General features: G+C 34.0%; 1 protein-coding gene across 2 annotated transcripts; it reads left to right on the top strand.

The window, feature by feature from the left end:
• The first annotated feature begins 789 nt into the window (after positions 1–789).
• Positions 790–14,472, top strand: LOC127871831 (fibrillin-2-like). Of its 2 annotated transcripts, XM_052415063.1 has the most exons (11): positions 795–1,067; positions 3,700–3,912; positions 4,069–4,239; positions 5,604–5,879; positions 6,276–6,488; positions 6,639–6,809; positions 8,173–8,448; positions 8,954–9,232; positions 11,195–11,293; positions 11,928–11,961; positions 13,154–14,472. In XM_052415063.1, the coding sequence occupies exons 1-11, from the start codon at positions 1,016–1,018 to the stop codon at positions 13,413–13,415; spliced, it is 2,046 nt and encodes a 681-aa protein (XP_052271023.1). In that variant the 5' UTR covers positions 795–1,015; the 3' UTR covers positions 13,416–14,472. The 2 variants fall into 2 exon arrangements, with proteins under 2 accessions (XP_052271024.1, XP_052271023.1); XM_052415064.1 differs by lacking the exons at positions 5,604–5,879; positions 6,276–6,488; positions 6,639–6,809 and having other exon boundaries at positions 790–1,067.
• The last annotated feature ends 2,677 nt before the right edge of the window (positions 14,473–17,149 follow it).

The raw sequence follows: 17,149 nt of genomic DNA, 5'->3' as shown, positions 1-17,149 counted from the left end.
ATGATAGCCGACGAATATGTTACCACAGTTTTTTTCACAACTGAAAAAAAGACAAACGCATGCCGCTTTAATGGTACGTGGAACAAATGGAGATATTTTAAATGAGATATAACAACCGTAAAGAATCGAGCCGTTGCTTTATTGATTCAGCGCAATTTAATTCTTTTGAAACTCGTATGAATGGTTTTAAGGTTCGACCGCTATTCATGTAATATACTTATTTGAACAGTTGACATTCAATGCGTTCAGGACAAGGAAGTTTTCTTGCTATTGGTTCATTTCAAACCAATCAAATATCTGCATCGTCATGTTTGACGGATCTGCAATTCTCTGGTCTTGTATCGTATTGAATTTTTATTCAATGTAATTGTATCATGCATACAAAGATCGCAATTTAAATTATTGTAACAGCTGAATGTTTGCCTTGATTTGCCTGGGTAGTTAACAAAAATACGAACGTCGCACTAGCTATTGCATTAATGCCAAACTGTTTTGGATGTATTCCAATAATAAAAATGCCTATATTGTTATATAGCGTCGAAAATATATTAAACCATTTGAACAAGCAATCAATGTATGTTTGGTGATTTTTCCTCTATTGAATTAAGTAAGCTTTGTTGACAACCGTATTGTTTACTTGTCACATATACCTAAATCTGACCTATATCCCGGCCAATGGCACCTTCAAATTTGTTCATAAATCTCCATATTGCGTTACCATGTTTCAATTTTTTCCCGATTTTAAATGGGCTATTTAAGGTATGGGTCAGTTGTAGCTGAAAATATTTGTTTCCGTTGCATGCGTTGACGCATGTAAGGTATCAGGTTGCTTGCAGTGTTTTCTTCGATTACCGATTCAAACGCTTCATGACGATCCGGCAGGTAGATTAAATACCTTTAAAGCTAAATGTGTAATTTATGTTTACAAAAAGGAAGTTTTGAATAATCATATTACGGTTAAGTGTAATTTTATTCGTCCACAAATTGCTTGTGTGTATATGCTTTACGAAGTATTATGGATTTAAGACTGCAGACATACTGGGTTCTTTTAGTGGCGTCTTCTGTTGGTAAGTGTTTCTTTATAATATATAAGTTAACGAAACTTTTTTCAAATACTATAATTAACAATATCATTTTATATTAATATATATGTTTATAATTTACAAGTATAAATATGTACATACATATGTACATTATGGCAAGAGGTTCGAAGCATAATCCCAAGAAACTAGGTTTTTACTGAGAACCTAGGTTCTCAGAATGAGAACCTAGGTTCTCATTCTGAGAACATAGGCTCTCGCTTGAAGATTGCACATGGCTTCCAGAACCCAAGTTTTTATTCGATATCATAGGTTTTCACCAGAACCCAAGTTATTATAAAATGTGCATCAAACAGCGATAGCCTAGGTTCTTACTTGAAAACCAAGGTTTCGACAGACGTTAAATAATCTGTGAAAACCATTGTTCTCATGACGAGAACTTAAGTTCTCATCTTTAATACTAAATCCGTGGTTTTCATTTGGGAACCATAGTTTTAATGAGAACCTAGGTTCCCAGAATTACGCGTCGGACGGTGTAAACTTAGTCTCTTATGCGAGAACTGTAGTTTTCAATATTGATCAATTATAACACAATATCCTTTTTGTTTCAAGTGACTAACCCCTAGTGAACTTTTTATAGCTTTTTATGTTGCCGAATCAAGTGTTATTTCCGGAATAATGACACAAGGCTTATCAGTTGAAATTGCACATTGCATTCTGAGGTTGCGTTCTATACTGGTTAGCGACCCATTTTGGCCCGGAAATGTAGCTTTTTACCGCCTTACAAGTGTTTTATGAGATCGATTTTACTGAAACTTGGCAGAAATAATGTTTAACAACTGACATCAATTCTAGTATTTCTTTTTTATGAAAATCTTTCAGATGTAACCGAGAACTGTCACTTTAAAAACAATCCTATATTTACCTAGAAAATGCTTGGAACTGTACCAATTATTCGCCCACCTAATAAAAACAAGGTTTTCTTAAAATCCAGTTGCTCCTTTATTGTATAATGTATGATATTTGATGCCTACACAGTCTGTGTTTGCGAAATTCACATCGAAACTAGTGAAAACAAACTGAAAAAGTCTCACTAAGTACTTAGTACACATAATACAAATTGTATACATTGTCTACGGAATACCGTTAGGGCCATCGTGGTTACACATTAAAATCCAGAGGGCGACAATGAGATAGACGATAGACACATAGCACTTAGGTTCTCATGAGAACCTAAGTTATCATTTCAGAACCCCGGTTTTCAGTCAGACATTGAACGAATATTTATAAAAACACACATTTTCATGAAAACCTAGGTTTTCAAATCTAGAACTTAAATTATCAGATAATAAAGCCAAAACAATTTGCGAGAACCAAAGTTCTCGTTTGATATCAAAGGTTTTCACAAGAACCAAGATTCTCGACAGCTTTTCGCGTCATTCTCTCGGATATCCTTAGTTTAAATGAGAGCACAATATTTCATTTGGGATCATAAGTTCTGGTAAGAACCTAGTTTCTTGGGATTGTGAGTCGAACCGCTTGCCATATAGGTATGACATCACGTTTATTTTTCCAAATTAAGATAAACTCTAAGCAAATTAGATTTTCAGCGCATCGATACACAGAATGGTTCAGTAAACAACTCAAGACCGTTATAAAACGCATTAAAATATCAATATTTCACAATATAACAAAACATATGGCATGTGTCACGTTCATGATTGCGTGCTATACACATTGTGCTCACTCTGGTTTTCGGGAACAAAGCATTTTATTTTGGGGGGCTTAATATACCATTTAACAAAATAGCAATTATATAAGACATTATTTCTATTATCTATTATTTATTGACAGATAAGCAGCCAGAAATGAATATACATACCAAAGAGCATGCCAAATATTTTAATTACCTTTTTGATGCCACTAATGATATGGGAAAGATAACAGATAACAACTTTTTAAAATTAGTTTTATTATTGTATAGATCGCTGGCCCTAAATTGCAACTCCAAAGCAATAAAATATTGAAATTGCTAATTGTTATTGTTCCAATTCTGTATTTGGTTTAGATAAAATATGCCGATGTGAACACATCCAGTTAAATGACCCGTGAAAACCCCTTTTGTCGGGCTGACTATGTTTGATTTTGAACTGACTTGCACACATCAATGATTTCACTACCTGTAAACAAACCAAACACAATTTCATAATCATGATTGCTAGGGCTACACAGACATTTAAGTGAAAATATTTAACACAAAGTTTCGCTATAATTTACGTAAATTTTATTATAAAACATAAAGAGAAAAAGAAGGCGTGTTTCGAATAATGCACGGTCCATACTTATAAAATTCGTAGCCAATCGTTAAAGAACTATGGACTTGAATCGTGATAAAAATAAACACATATCCTTTTAGCATGTACTGTATGTCCGATACGTTATACATTATGATCGCGAACTGATGACCATGCATGTTGGTTAAAATATAAGCAATCCACCAAGTCCCGTTTTGATGTCAACCGCCAATTTTTCTGTACGTTATTCATTGCCATTTCAGTTCGTGCATGTTGGTTAAAATGATAAGCAATCAACCAAACTTCAAGCCTTGATAGAAAACGTGATCCCCATGCCATCCGATAATCTTGCTGTATGATTTCAGTTCGTGCATGTCGGTTAAACGATAACCCATCACTCGGTAATATATCGGAGAGGCTTGTAAACAACATCGCACCTGAAGATTTTCTCAACGATTTCCAACTGAATGTAGGGTGGTATCGGGCTACGAAAAATGGGAGACTGTACACATTGGCCGATACCTCAAACAATATATCATATGGAAATTGTGGAACCTTTTATCCAATTTACTTGAAAGGTAAATATGTTCGTGTATAGACAAACAAATAAACATATCAAAATACAAATAAAATCGTTTGCATCTTAAATGTACACGTAATTGTGATAACGCTTGTATTTTACATGGCTTTTTATATATTCGATTAAAATAAAATAAATGATGTTTCCATTGAAGACTTACACCCGAATCTCTCGTCAATACACTTCGATTACACTGACGTAAAGGCATGTGTCTATGATGACCCAGAAGACTGCAGCGTGGAATACAATTTACGTATTCGAAGATGTGGCCTGGACGTAGAGTACTATCTTCAAAGCTCTGTTCCGTATTCGGCGTATTGTTTAGGTAAATTATTTGTGGCGGAAATTGTAGATATTTTATCATAGCACCAAATGGATGAAAACCTAATAAAAATGTGTCTGAAATAATATTTCTTGATCAGATTGATCTCAGTCATGTGTAACATTTTGATCAATTCACAATGAGGTTAAACCGGTTTTACATCAATGTTCAATTTTAGTAATCCTAATGAAAAATTGAGTTCATAATAAGTGGTCCTTCCAACGTGGGTTCCAAATAATATAAACTGCATGTGCCTGGTATGAATGTCTACGTTAAAAACATATATATAAGGAATATGAACGAGATTTAAGTTATAATAATTGTATATGGCCGATATCTTGTTCTTTTATCCCATTATCAGAAAATTGTTAATGTTATCATTAAAATAAGTCTTACCACAACACTATTTTTTAGTATTTAAAGTAACATAATTTTTCGTTATATTGTGAAAACAGTTTTCATGTTACAAGAACCTTTGATCTTAACCATTGACTGGTTGACCGAAAAACAGGTTTCTTCCTCTTCTCAAGAAGAATCAACATGCTTATTTAGATATTTGAGGTCAAGACATTCTGTAACTGTTATGCAAAAAATGGTCTTTTGAGAAAACTGTTCATTAATAAGCCTCTGCGAACTTGAACTTGTATCCGTTGAAACTTAGTAGAGGTTTACCTTCTCTCCTTAATAAAAATCATACCAATTTGTCTGATATTGTGTCAACAATTTCCGAAGATACTTTGCGGAATGGAGCGTTGTGTTAAAAGGTCTTACAGTCTTCCTTTCCTGCATTCCCAGTTATCAAGCATACCAATTTAGATGACCATCGGTCAAACGCTTTGTGGTTATCGTTTATATAAATGAAAACATCTTACACACCTTTGTTAGATTTAACACTTACCTACAAATGTCTTCCATTCATCCAACCAGTGAACGAAATAACATTTTGGATGATCGTAAGTCGAAGGGTTCCGTAGGTATTGTGAAGAAATAATTTTCAATTAGTATGCACCTGTAACATTTACCTGTTGACTTCTAAGTCAATACATGTCTTAATTTCATCTTTGTAACCAGAAGATCTATTTGGATGATCTGATTGTAGAGCGTTCTCTTTACATCGTGCAGACGTAGATATTCAATTAAACGCCCCTTTAATATTGACCTTTCACCTGTTGATCTTAAAATCAATGACTAGTGACCAGCTTACGACTTTCTATGATGTTAGAACATGATGAAGTACGACACAGACTAACCCAAACCACATGCCCTATATTTTGCCTCTCATGTGATACGAAAAAAACAACAAATAAACATGACTAATTTTGAACAATTATAAATCGTTACAGGGAATCTTTATTTAAAATTTGCAGTGCAGCAATGTGAACAAGGGTTTTATGGCCCCGATTGTCAACACGCATGCCAGTGTAAAGCGCCTGGGACACATCTTTGCTTCCCGGATACGGGAGAATGTGAGTGTAACGTTGGATTCCATGGTCCATATTGCGAAAACGACGTGGACGAATGCTCGACTGGCACACATAATTGTTCAAGAGATATGGTCTGCTACAACACACTGGGCTCGTATAAATGTCTATGTCGAGATGGTATGACTTTTGACAATGCACGTGGCAAGTGCATCTATCCAGGTGATTACATAATAATTGATTATATTCAATATCAAGTTACACGTTCAGTTGCTTGTACCTATTCCTTATCTTGGATCAAAGTCGATATTCCCACTTTAATTACCTGGGGCTTATAAATATAATCACCGTTCATTTTAAGGCAACTATCAGTTTATTTTATGAAACAATTTCATTACAAGCTTTCATATTCGGAAACCTTTCTTTCCTATGATATTCATTATTATATACCCGTTCGAAAACATATTATTTTTCCTCGTGTAATTTGCGGGGATCGCATTATTTTTATAAGGTTTATAGCGTTATTGTATTCCTTAAATATTTATAATGAAGCGGCATTTGAAATCTGATCATGATGTCATCCGCCATTGTCGTGTATGTTATTGATTATGAATTCAGTTCGTTCGTGTCGGTTAAACGATAACCCATCACTCGGTAATATATCGGAGAGGCTTGTCAACAACACCGCAGCTGACGATTTCCTCAACGATTTCCAACTGAATGTAGGGTGGTATCGGGCTACGAAAAATGGGAGACTGTACACATTGGCCGATACATCAAGCAATTTATCATATGGAATTTGTGGAACCTTCTATCCAATTTACTTGAAAGGTAAATATTTGCGCGTAAAGACATAGTAATAAACGTATTAGAATTCATAGTTTGCATCTGAAGTGTACATGTATTTATTTTAAAGCTCATACATTTATACTGCTGTTTAAATATACGTGTACAATGAAATAAATGATGATTGCATTGCAGACGTACATCCTAATCTCTCGTCATTACACTTCGATTACACTGATGTAAAGGCGTGCGTCTATGATGACATGGAAGACTGCAGCATTGAATACGATTTACGTATTCGAAGATGTGGCTTTGAGTTGGAGTACTATCTTCAAAGCGGCGTCCCGAATTCGGCGTATTGTTTAGGTAAATTTTTTTGGGGCGGAAATGAACATATTTATTAAAGCACCAGGTTGATACGTTTCTGACACAAATGTGCCTGGTATAATTATTAGATGACAACAGTGGTCATAGTCATGTTTTTTATTTTGACCCATTCGGAATCAGGTCAAAACGGTATGGGTTAAATAAAACATTAAATTTAAGTTATCCTATGAATTTATATGGCTAATAGCAAGATGTCCTGCTAAAATGGTGTCCAATTAATACCTTCTTATCTGTGGGGCACGAACGTCTGTTTTCACAATATAATCATAAGGAATATGAACGAGATTTTTTATATATTATAATTGTATGTGTCTTTTATCTTGACCTGTATTTTTTATATACGAAAATCGTTGATTTTATCATTCCTTTTATATGACTTACCAAAAACTATTTTATATGATTCGACGTTACAGTATTGTCTTTATATTGTAAAAGCAGTTTTCACGTTTATTTGGATAATCCATGGTCAATCTAGCTTTTCTGCAGAAAACATGGTCTACTGAGTACGTTTTCATTTACAAACCCATGTGACCTTGGGCTTTGACCTGTTGAAGTCAAACTTAATATAACTTTTCTTTCCTCCTAATCAAACATCATACCAATTTGGATGATAGTATATCTTTAAACCCCGGAGAGTTTGTGGAAAGGAGTTTTATTTTAAAATGTATTTAAGTTTTCCTTTCTTGCAGTCCAAGTCAACAAGCGTAGTTTAATGTAATTTACCTCTGTTACCTTGAACACTTACCTACAAAGTTCTTCCATTAATCTAAACCATAAACAAAATAACATTTTGGGTGATAGTACTTCGTTTGGTTCTATAGATGTTGTGCAGATGTTTGTCGAATAACATGCATTTGTGACCTTGACCTGTTGAGCACAAAATCGATAGTTGTCTTCCTTTTAATCCATGTAACCTGTGTATCAATTTGGATAATCTAAGGGTAGATCGCTCTATACATATCGTGCAGACATAAATCACCTATTACGCCCTCTTCTACATTGTATTCTAACCTGTTGACTTCAAAACCAATGGCCAGTACCCAGCTTAAGAATTTGGAATATGGAATATCAAAGCGTTCTTAAGATTTTGTTCGGAAATAAATGGCCTATGGAAAAAACATCTGACAGAACATCCAACTGATGGACATTTGTAATTAAATATACCCCACACTAAGACGATGGCTAAATTATCCAGTTTATTTAAGAGTACCCAAAGATACTTCACCTTTCGTATGATATCACCAACGATGACCACATGCCTTATACTTCGCTTCTCGTGTGATACGAGCTAATTTGGTACAATTTGAAAATCTGTACAGTGAATCTTTATTTCAAATTGCAGTGCAGCCGTGTGAACAAGGGTTTTATGGCCCCGATTGTCAACATGCGTGCCAATGTAAAGTGCCTGGGACACACGTCTGCTTCCCGGATACGGGAGAATGTGAATGTCACGTTGGATTTCATGGTCCATTGTGCGCAAACGACGTGGACGAATGCTCGACTGGCACACATAATTGTTCAAGAGATATGGTCTGCTACAACACACTGGGCTCGTATAAATGTCTGTGTCGAGACGGTTTGATTTTTCACAATGCCAATGACAAGTGCATCCACCCAGGTGATTATATAACGTGTTGATTATACCCAATATCAAGTAACATGTCCAGTGGCTGGTACCTATTACAAACATTCGATCAAAGTTTACATGCCCTTTTCTATTATAAGGGGCTTATGGATTTAAACATTTATCGCTTATAAGACAAACACCAGTTTATTTCATTAAGCATTTTCTCATTATCTTTTATATTCACATACTGTTTTCCTTTTGATATTTCATTAAATTAAATTCGCAGTTTGATCGTGTTATTGTATACATTTTTTCGCGAAGCAGCTTTTGTAAACTTAAGTATTTGTTGTTGTGTTTTTATGTCGATGAAAAATCAATTGGATGTTATTTACGTATTGTTTATTACGGATAACATGTAGTATAAAATATACGTTAAGAAAATACTATATGATAATATAAATGTGCCATTGAATGCTAAAACCACGACAAAAGCTATTCAAAATAGCGACGAAAGAGGCACTCAAAATTTTACTTGTAAATATCTTTGTCTTTGCAGAATGTTTCAATGACACCTACGGAATTGGTTGCTCATTAAGATGCCAATGTAATACAGAACACAGTATCCAACACAAAGTCAACCAATGGTGTAACCCAGTACTTGGCCATTGCACCTGCAAACAAGGATGGACGGGATTCGCGTGCGATGCTGATATCGACGAATGCAAGGACAACGGAGATTGCACTAAGGTTAATAGTGTCTGCAAGAACATTCCCGGTATATTTTCATGTGAATGTAAAGAAGGCTACTCAGATGTAGGAGGGGAATGCGTAAGTGGTAAGTAATATATATCATATTTTCATTTTGTTATGCTTAGAGACTATTATGTGCGAGAAGCTAATTTACGCCTGAGATGTCGATACATTCAACTAATTAAGTTACAAGCATGGTAAATAAATTAATTAAAATTTACTTATTTGCTTATTAATAGTCTGTTGCTTCATCCTTGAACGGTAAATGTTCATCGCTTTAATTGTTTTAATTACTATTCAAAACATAAACCAGTTGTTAGTGTTTTTTATTCCAATGCGTTTGTCTTGAATGGGGTAAATGTTGATATAGATGGGTAAAGTTACGTAAAAAAGCACGTGCAGCTAAGATAGACACCAACCAATATTTAACAAATACGCAAAGATGAAATGAAGAATTATGCTTAAAATATATTTTACATGTATAGTTAAATAAATAGAGCAGGATCAGTTTTCTTTAAATATTGTGTGTATGCTCGATTCCCTTAAAAGAACAGTTAATCACAGGCATTTTGTCTTTATAGAGAATTCTCGATACTATGGTCAATACAATATTTTACATTATGGTCAGTGCCATTGACCTATAATTAAATAAAACGTTTGGGCAACACATTGCTTCAACACTTTGAGGAAACATACATTAATATGAACATAACCTGTAAGCATTTTTCTACAAACACTATAGAACTGGTAGACAGCAAAATTTCCTAAGAATTTGAGTATATAAATTATTGATAAATGAACATGTGGACATGAAAAGCATGGAACTTGTGCAAACAGCCATACTTATCAAAGCAACTGTTAATATAGAGAATACATGGTTGGTGCCGAGATGGAGGAAGTTTATCCGGTGAGGCTTAAGCTCGCCCTATTTTCTTTTTCGGGCCGAACCAGATAGACTTTCTCCATCTCGGCACCAACCATGTATTCGATTCATCCTGCGTCATTTTAAATTATGCCTTAAACACATTTTATCAAAGACAAACTAATAATTTACATAACAAAATAATTATTCAAGTCGGGACTCCAACAGGTACACAACATTCCTGACGACCGAATAACTACCGATTGTGTCGAGTACAAATAGTTCCACATTAAACTGTTCCTTTTAATACTTTACTATTGAATATATTAGGATAAACACAACACGAATCAAGAATAAGATATGTTTATTGTTGCAAATTGAAAAAAGGCAACATAAAAAAAAACTCAATTTTTGTTCAAGTTCAAGGTCGTTGACTGAAACGAGTGTCTGTGAAAACGGATGAACAGTTAAATGTCACTTTTCACAATGAATTATTTTATATAAACTAGAAAAGTGTTAATATTAACAGTTGCGCCTGCGAATAAGTATTGTATTTCATTCAAATAAAGTGTTAGTTTGTTTGATTTAATGATATTTCATTGAAAAAGAAAATCAATTTCAGACGACCGATAATAAGTGTGTATTAGGGGAGTGTTACCTTTCTATTTATATAAAGAAACGCCGTATATTAATGGTTATGAGTAAATAAATTTAAAGCCAGAAATTGATTACTTCATGGCCATATGTTTGCTTGAATTTATTACACATTTATTACTTGAACTGTCATTTTGTTTTGACAAAAAAATTCCCTCAGGAACGTCTCATGTACATTTTGTAAAAGGTAAAATATTAAGTACATGTTAATCGGCACGTAGGAATACGTACTTACAGTTGCCGTAGATCAACTAGATTATTCGACCCTGCTTTATTAGGTATATGTTTGCAACAGACGCAGGATAAAATACGTTACATTTGGAAGAAAATGTTTTTAAGGCTTTTTAAGAAATAACATTTATTTTCTTTCTCTTTGAATTGGATAAAACGTCTTTAAAGATCTGTAAACCTCATCGACGGAAGTTTTAAAGACATTTGTCTCTTTAAACCGTTTATTCCACTTTCACTATCTTCATTTTTTTGGGGGCATTAACGTAGTTCTATCACACTAAACCTATTATTTAATTCCAGAACCTACATCTAATTATACAGCAGTGATTACATCAGTTTCCGTCATTCTTGTCGCAAGTTTGATTCTCGCCGCCAGCATTGCTCTGTGGAAATGCAAAGGTAGCGTATTTTAAAAAGTTGTTTACTAAGTAGGTATACACATTCCGAACCTTTGAGGTGAGTTACTACGGACAATGGTTCCTATGTTGTTGTTTTTTTACAAATGGCGAACATTGGGTAACATACGTTATATTATAATCCGGACAATCGTTCATTCTTTATTTTGACAGCCCGGAAATTGGTTCCTACATTATATTGACAGCCCTGACATTGGTTTCTACATTAAATTGAAACCCGGACATTGGTTTCTACATTATTAGAAGTGAATAAATAATATAGGAACCCATGTTCGGACTGTCAAAAAAACGTTGAAGCTATTTGTCCGGGGTGTCAAAATAAATTGGGAGACCCACTGTCCGGGTTGTCAAAAATGTAGCAACAAATGTCCGCCTGTGCCAAAATTAGCATAGGCACTTTTGTCCGTAGACAACAATGTCCGGATACCAAGTTTTGAAGGTACACACCAGTAAACCGTTTTACAACTCGTAGAAATTGTAGTCAACAGTTATCATTAATAATGGGTTAAAGCTCTCTCATTTCGAACGTCAAATATAAATTATGATATGTTAATAATTTGCAAAATTTCTGCGAATCTATGTGTTTAATAACAGTTTGTTTTTGTTTTTTTTTTCAGGCAAACAAATGACAAAGAGAACAGCTCCTTATACGTACGTTTAAGTTTTCAATAATTGATGAACATTAACACACGTAAATTGTATAATAAATTTAACAAGAAATATCTTTAAAAAATTATATACGGCGTTGATTGTAGTCCGTGTTTATGAACGATCAAAAGTTATATCTATAAGATCAAATATAGCGAATGCCTTTTTTATGCGCTGTTCTTGGCTGCATCACAGGCAAATCAATTTCGGGGTGTTGCGCCATGAGATTTCATGGCTTATTTCGCTTTATTAGATAGTATTACTCAAATATCTACATTTACAGAATAGAAAAACCCAAGAAGCATGAAAATAAATGAAAGCATATAGGTCAGCCGGAAACACTCGAATCTTATTTGATTCCATTATTAACAGTATCGTGAATCATCGTGCTCATGCTTAATAAATTCGTCTAAATGGATAAATATTTCTAATAAAATTAATTAAAATTGGTCCTTATCATGCAATTGTTGAAAACACAGTAACAATCTAAGATTGACATACCATAATAATATCGCAGAATATCTTTATTTATTATCTTTCTGATCAAAATAAACTTCAAGTGCACATAGTTTACGCGCTAGCGTTTATATAACGATCTCTGTTACTGACCGCAAACTTACATTGATACCTTGCGGGTTGGAATGCAATGCATTTAAGTGAGTTAACAAGTCCACAGCTGGAACGACGGCTTGTTTAAAGCTTTAAACATTTTCTCGTTTAACCGTCAATTTCGAACACAATTTCAAATATTTTTGACAAAGCGTATATCAGGTTACTGGACAACAATACTTATATGATCTGAAATTTATGAGTGCACATAATGCAATATCATTGTTATTACCAAATATGAGAACACAGCCTTTAAGTACAAATGCCCTGGCGCTGACATTCATAAAGGGGCACATACTCTGTGCAAAACGAACTGTAGTATCCCTTTTCATACCCTATACTTCCCAAAAAATATAAAGTTGATGGAATAACATATTTATGTTAATGTGAAATCTGCTTGTAGACGTTTTCTATTGCGAAGAGTTTCAGGCTTACCGGCGGGAAATTTTATATTCAAATTGATTGGTCGCTTACCAAGGTCAGACTCAGGTGAAAAGCTGACGTATACATCTCCGCCGAAAAATCAAATCTGAAAATATGTGAATGTATTATTAACGCAATACAATTTATTGTAATCTTATTACAGATGCGCAGATACTGTTGATAGTTCGATCGACCTCCACTCGAACGACTATAGCTGTATCGGCGAAATCGGAAAGTTACAGTCAGCTTCCAACCACATGTACAATGGATACCTTCAAGCACCTGGAAATGCCCACATGGATCCGTTGAAGAACGTGTTTATAGTTGGCGATAACATCTGCTCATCGCCTTACGCCAAATGTGCTTATCAATCAGATTGTCCGGATGAACACGTTTACCTATCTCTCCAAACACAGAGCAAATAAAACACTCATGTGTCATATATGTTACGTATTGAATACGAGTTTTCATTTCATACCATTTTGTGTGCAATTAGTCGAGGCATTGTGTAAGCGAGATAACTAGCTAAATAACTGTAGCAAGCTAAATCCAATATAGCACGAAATGATGACTATTGCCAGCTATTGTTTATCATTAACTTTAAAATTGTGTAAGTTATCAAATCATCATTATCAAAGCTGAACGTTGTATACTTACGTGCTTCGTCAGGCAAAACATTCGTAGTGTCGGTATATCATTTAACAAATCACATGTTATATTAATTATATTCACATGTAATCGATGTTGCATGTTTACAATACATTAAGTTCAAGGATATCTGAATTAGTTATAACATAATATTTTATTTGTAAATAGTGATGCATTTATTTAATACCAGACATAGTCTGTTTACTCACATAGTATTGGTTTAAAAAATAATTGAGAGGATTAGTAGTATCTGCAAAACGTTGTTTATAATATTTTCTGAAATACTGTTTACCAATTGTCTTATATTATATTTAGCTATAAGAATTATATTGTGTGTTATATGACTACGTTTTAAACAGCACGTTAATGAAGGCAGTGAAACGATATTAATATTTAAAAAAAACGTATGCAATATGTTAACGTAAAACAAGCACGTTCATCTGCTTTTATTGAGAAAAGCTATTTAGGCTTAAAAAGTGAAACACACGTTTTATAAAAATATGACTGTGCATGGTATAGACATTAAACATGATTAAGACAAAACCATTGGTAATTTGGGATTAACAATATATGTTTGTCATTGTTAAGTAACATGGGTTAGCAAAGAAATGTAATATTAACAAAATTTAATATGATTTTCGCTGTAAATTTCGACACGGTTTCTTACATATCGTCACGCTAAGATAATTTACCCATTACATGGGCTTGTGTCAAAGCGATTAATAACGAATCCCAAGAAGACACTAAATTTCACAAATTAGAATTACTTATATTAATTTGTATTTTGATTTAATATATTTTAAATGTTCTTAATAAACTCTGTTAGCTGTTTAATATGTTGTTTTACTGAAAAATGAACACGTTATTTGGCTCAGCGACGCTCTGTCAAAGAAAGGTTGCATACTTGATTCCGCAACAATTGTTGGAACAGGTAGTAAATAAAGTTTTTTTTCTTTCATTGTAAAACATTTTCTCAGTTAAGGGAGACAATTATATTTTCAATAGCGAAAGTAAGTAACAAATACATACATAGTGGTAATACTATTAATAACTAATTATTTAACATTATGTATGGGTAGCCTGTCCTATCAGTTCCATATGGAATCTCCATAACAGATGTACTTAAGAGAAGTCCTTACATACCCCCTCGATGACAGTTCATCATAACGAAACTCTTTAAACGCATGTGTTGATTTTATCGTATTATCTTTAATGAAACATGACTTCGAGTATTTCCTATAAAAAAATTCAAACTTGAAATACACAACCCTTGTTCCTTATCCATTCAATGTTCAATCGCGATGAATAACCCTTACCATTATTCTTGCACCGATATTCGTATCGATTTTTAAACATGTCACTTATTTAACCTCGCCCAGGTTCACTGACCATCGTACGTAATAAAACTTACCTGAATAGCGATGTTGTACAAACTTCACTTAATGGATATTGAAATAAGACAACTGCTGTAATCAATGTAGAACATGCCTTTTTTTAAATCATTCAATGCATGGATAAGTTATAGAGAAGACATTCAAGGAAGCCAAAGTGGTATTGTGTCTGACATACAGTATCATATAGGCAAGTATTTATGCTTATTGATTTAAAAACAAGCAAACACATTGTAAAGTTAACGAATGGACAAGCCCTTTTATTTGGACAAATAGCCTGACTGACAAATATTATAATGACATTGAAAGTAGTCATGCGCTTCTTTCGCGCGACACACAGTCTGAAATATGTAAACAATAGAACCCCGTGTTAGATCGTTCGAAGAAAGATACAGTTTTAACGCGAAAAATACATATTTCGATCAAGAAAGTTATTTGATTTCTATTGGACCTAAACGATATTCTTAGACTTTATTGGTTGGCACGTGGCGTTTATCACAGCTCATAAACCCAAACGCAGTTCAAACATATTGGGCACAGAGGCAATTAAATACGCGTATTTTCAAGTTTTTCCTCATGTCTTTATATTTATTTTGAGTAAAAAAATCAAGCTTTTCACTGGTATAATGTCCTGTTGTATATGTTGATATACAGTCAATATTTGTCATACTTTACATTACATTTTTGCCTTATAAAATTGTTCAATGGGTGTTACGTTATAATCCCTTGAAGATCACAGGGGCAGGTCAGCCAATAGATGCATTCCCGAAGACGAAGCGGGACTTATAAATGAACTCCGAAGGTTACATTATACTAAATAATCGTGTCTTGTAGGGCTGCACTCTATAAAAAAATTTACTCGAAGGCATGTACAATTCAAACTATTGTTCTGGTTTTATATTTTTAGAGAAAGTCGTAGGGCATGAATATGTGTTCACTACTAAATCCCTCAAAGATGATAAACTTAGAGGCTATAGTAAAAAATTGCACCGAAGAAGGTTACATTCCACTGGAAAAAGTTGCAAAAACAGTCGATGTTGATTTGTGTCGAGTTTTATTCTTGAATTGTACATGACAGATCTTTTTCTTGCATAAATCAATTCCGCTTAGAATGGCCTTTAGGAAAAGGTACGGTTATGGGGGTCTCTATGCGCAAAATGTTGCATTTATTTTCGCTTAAAGTTGTCGCTTTTACGTTGAATTATATAGGGAAATTATCTGGTATATTATGACCTTAACGCAAAACAGGCCCCGTCACAAAGGAACAGTATTTACATAAAACCACCATTTTTTTTCGCTGGGTATTATGCGTTCTTGTATGTTTCACGGAATAAAAGAGTGTTTTCTTTCATGAGTTTAACGAGCATTGTGAATTTTATAGAACAATTGCTTATTATAAACGCACCAATTTGCACTGAAAGAAGCCTAAAATACGTTTTAACATTTATATATTTCTTCTTCGACATAGCATGTAAGACTTTTACAGTATATTGACTTATTTTTGTTATATATGTTAATATTTTTTCTCTTGAACGCCCTTTATAATTCAAAGCACCGACAGCGAAAGTCAGACGGCTTATCAGGCGTTATAATAAAATGCATTTTCAAGCATTATTACGTGAAAGATCGATCTAAATTTTGGCATTCACATTGACGATATATTAATAATGATTAAGAAGTGCATATTTTTCGCGATTTAAACAGTTCAGGTTGTCTTATTGGTTACATTATACTAAATAATCGAGTCATGTAGGGCTGTACTCTCTAAATGAACCATCATATTTTACTCGAAGCAATGTTTTACGCTTTAGACCAAAATTTGCCAGTTTGCTGTATATTGCACAGTTTGACTTTTTTTTCAAAGTCAGGATATTATATTTTAGCGTGTCCGATCGCCAAAATTGCCAATGGCGATTGAATCTCTAAGCTGGCGATTAAATTTAAAAATGTAAAAGAAAAGGGTGATTAAAAAAATGTTAAGGTTTCTCCTTAAATATATCAGTATTCCCTACTTTAAAAGTGCTCGGTCAGCAGCTGGAGCGTGCACGTCGCGACCGGGGTGAGCGTCACCCGCAGAAGATGTTCTTGAAGACTTTTCCGAAGACTCTCCACGCGAAATG

The sequence above is a fragment of the Dreissena polymorpha genome, chromosome 3 (assembly GCF_020536995.1).
Source record: "Dreissena polymorpha isolate Duluth1 chromosome 3, UMN_Dpol_1.0, whole genome shotgun sequence".
Classification (NCBI taxonomy): domain Eukaryota; kingdom Metazoa; phylum Mollusca; class Bivalvia; order Myida; family Dreissenidae; genus Dreissena; species Dreissena polymorpha.
The sequence above is the reverse complement of the archived record's forward strand: the minus strand, read 5'-3'. Positions and strand labels throughout refer to the sequence as shown.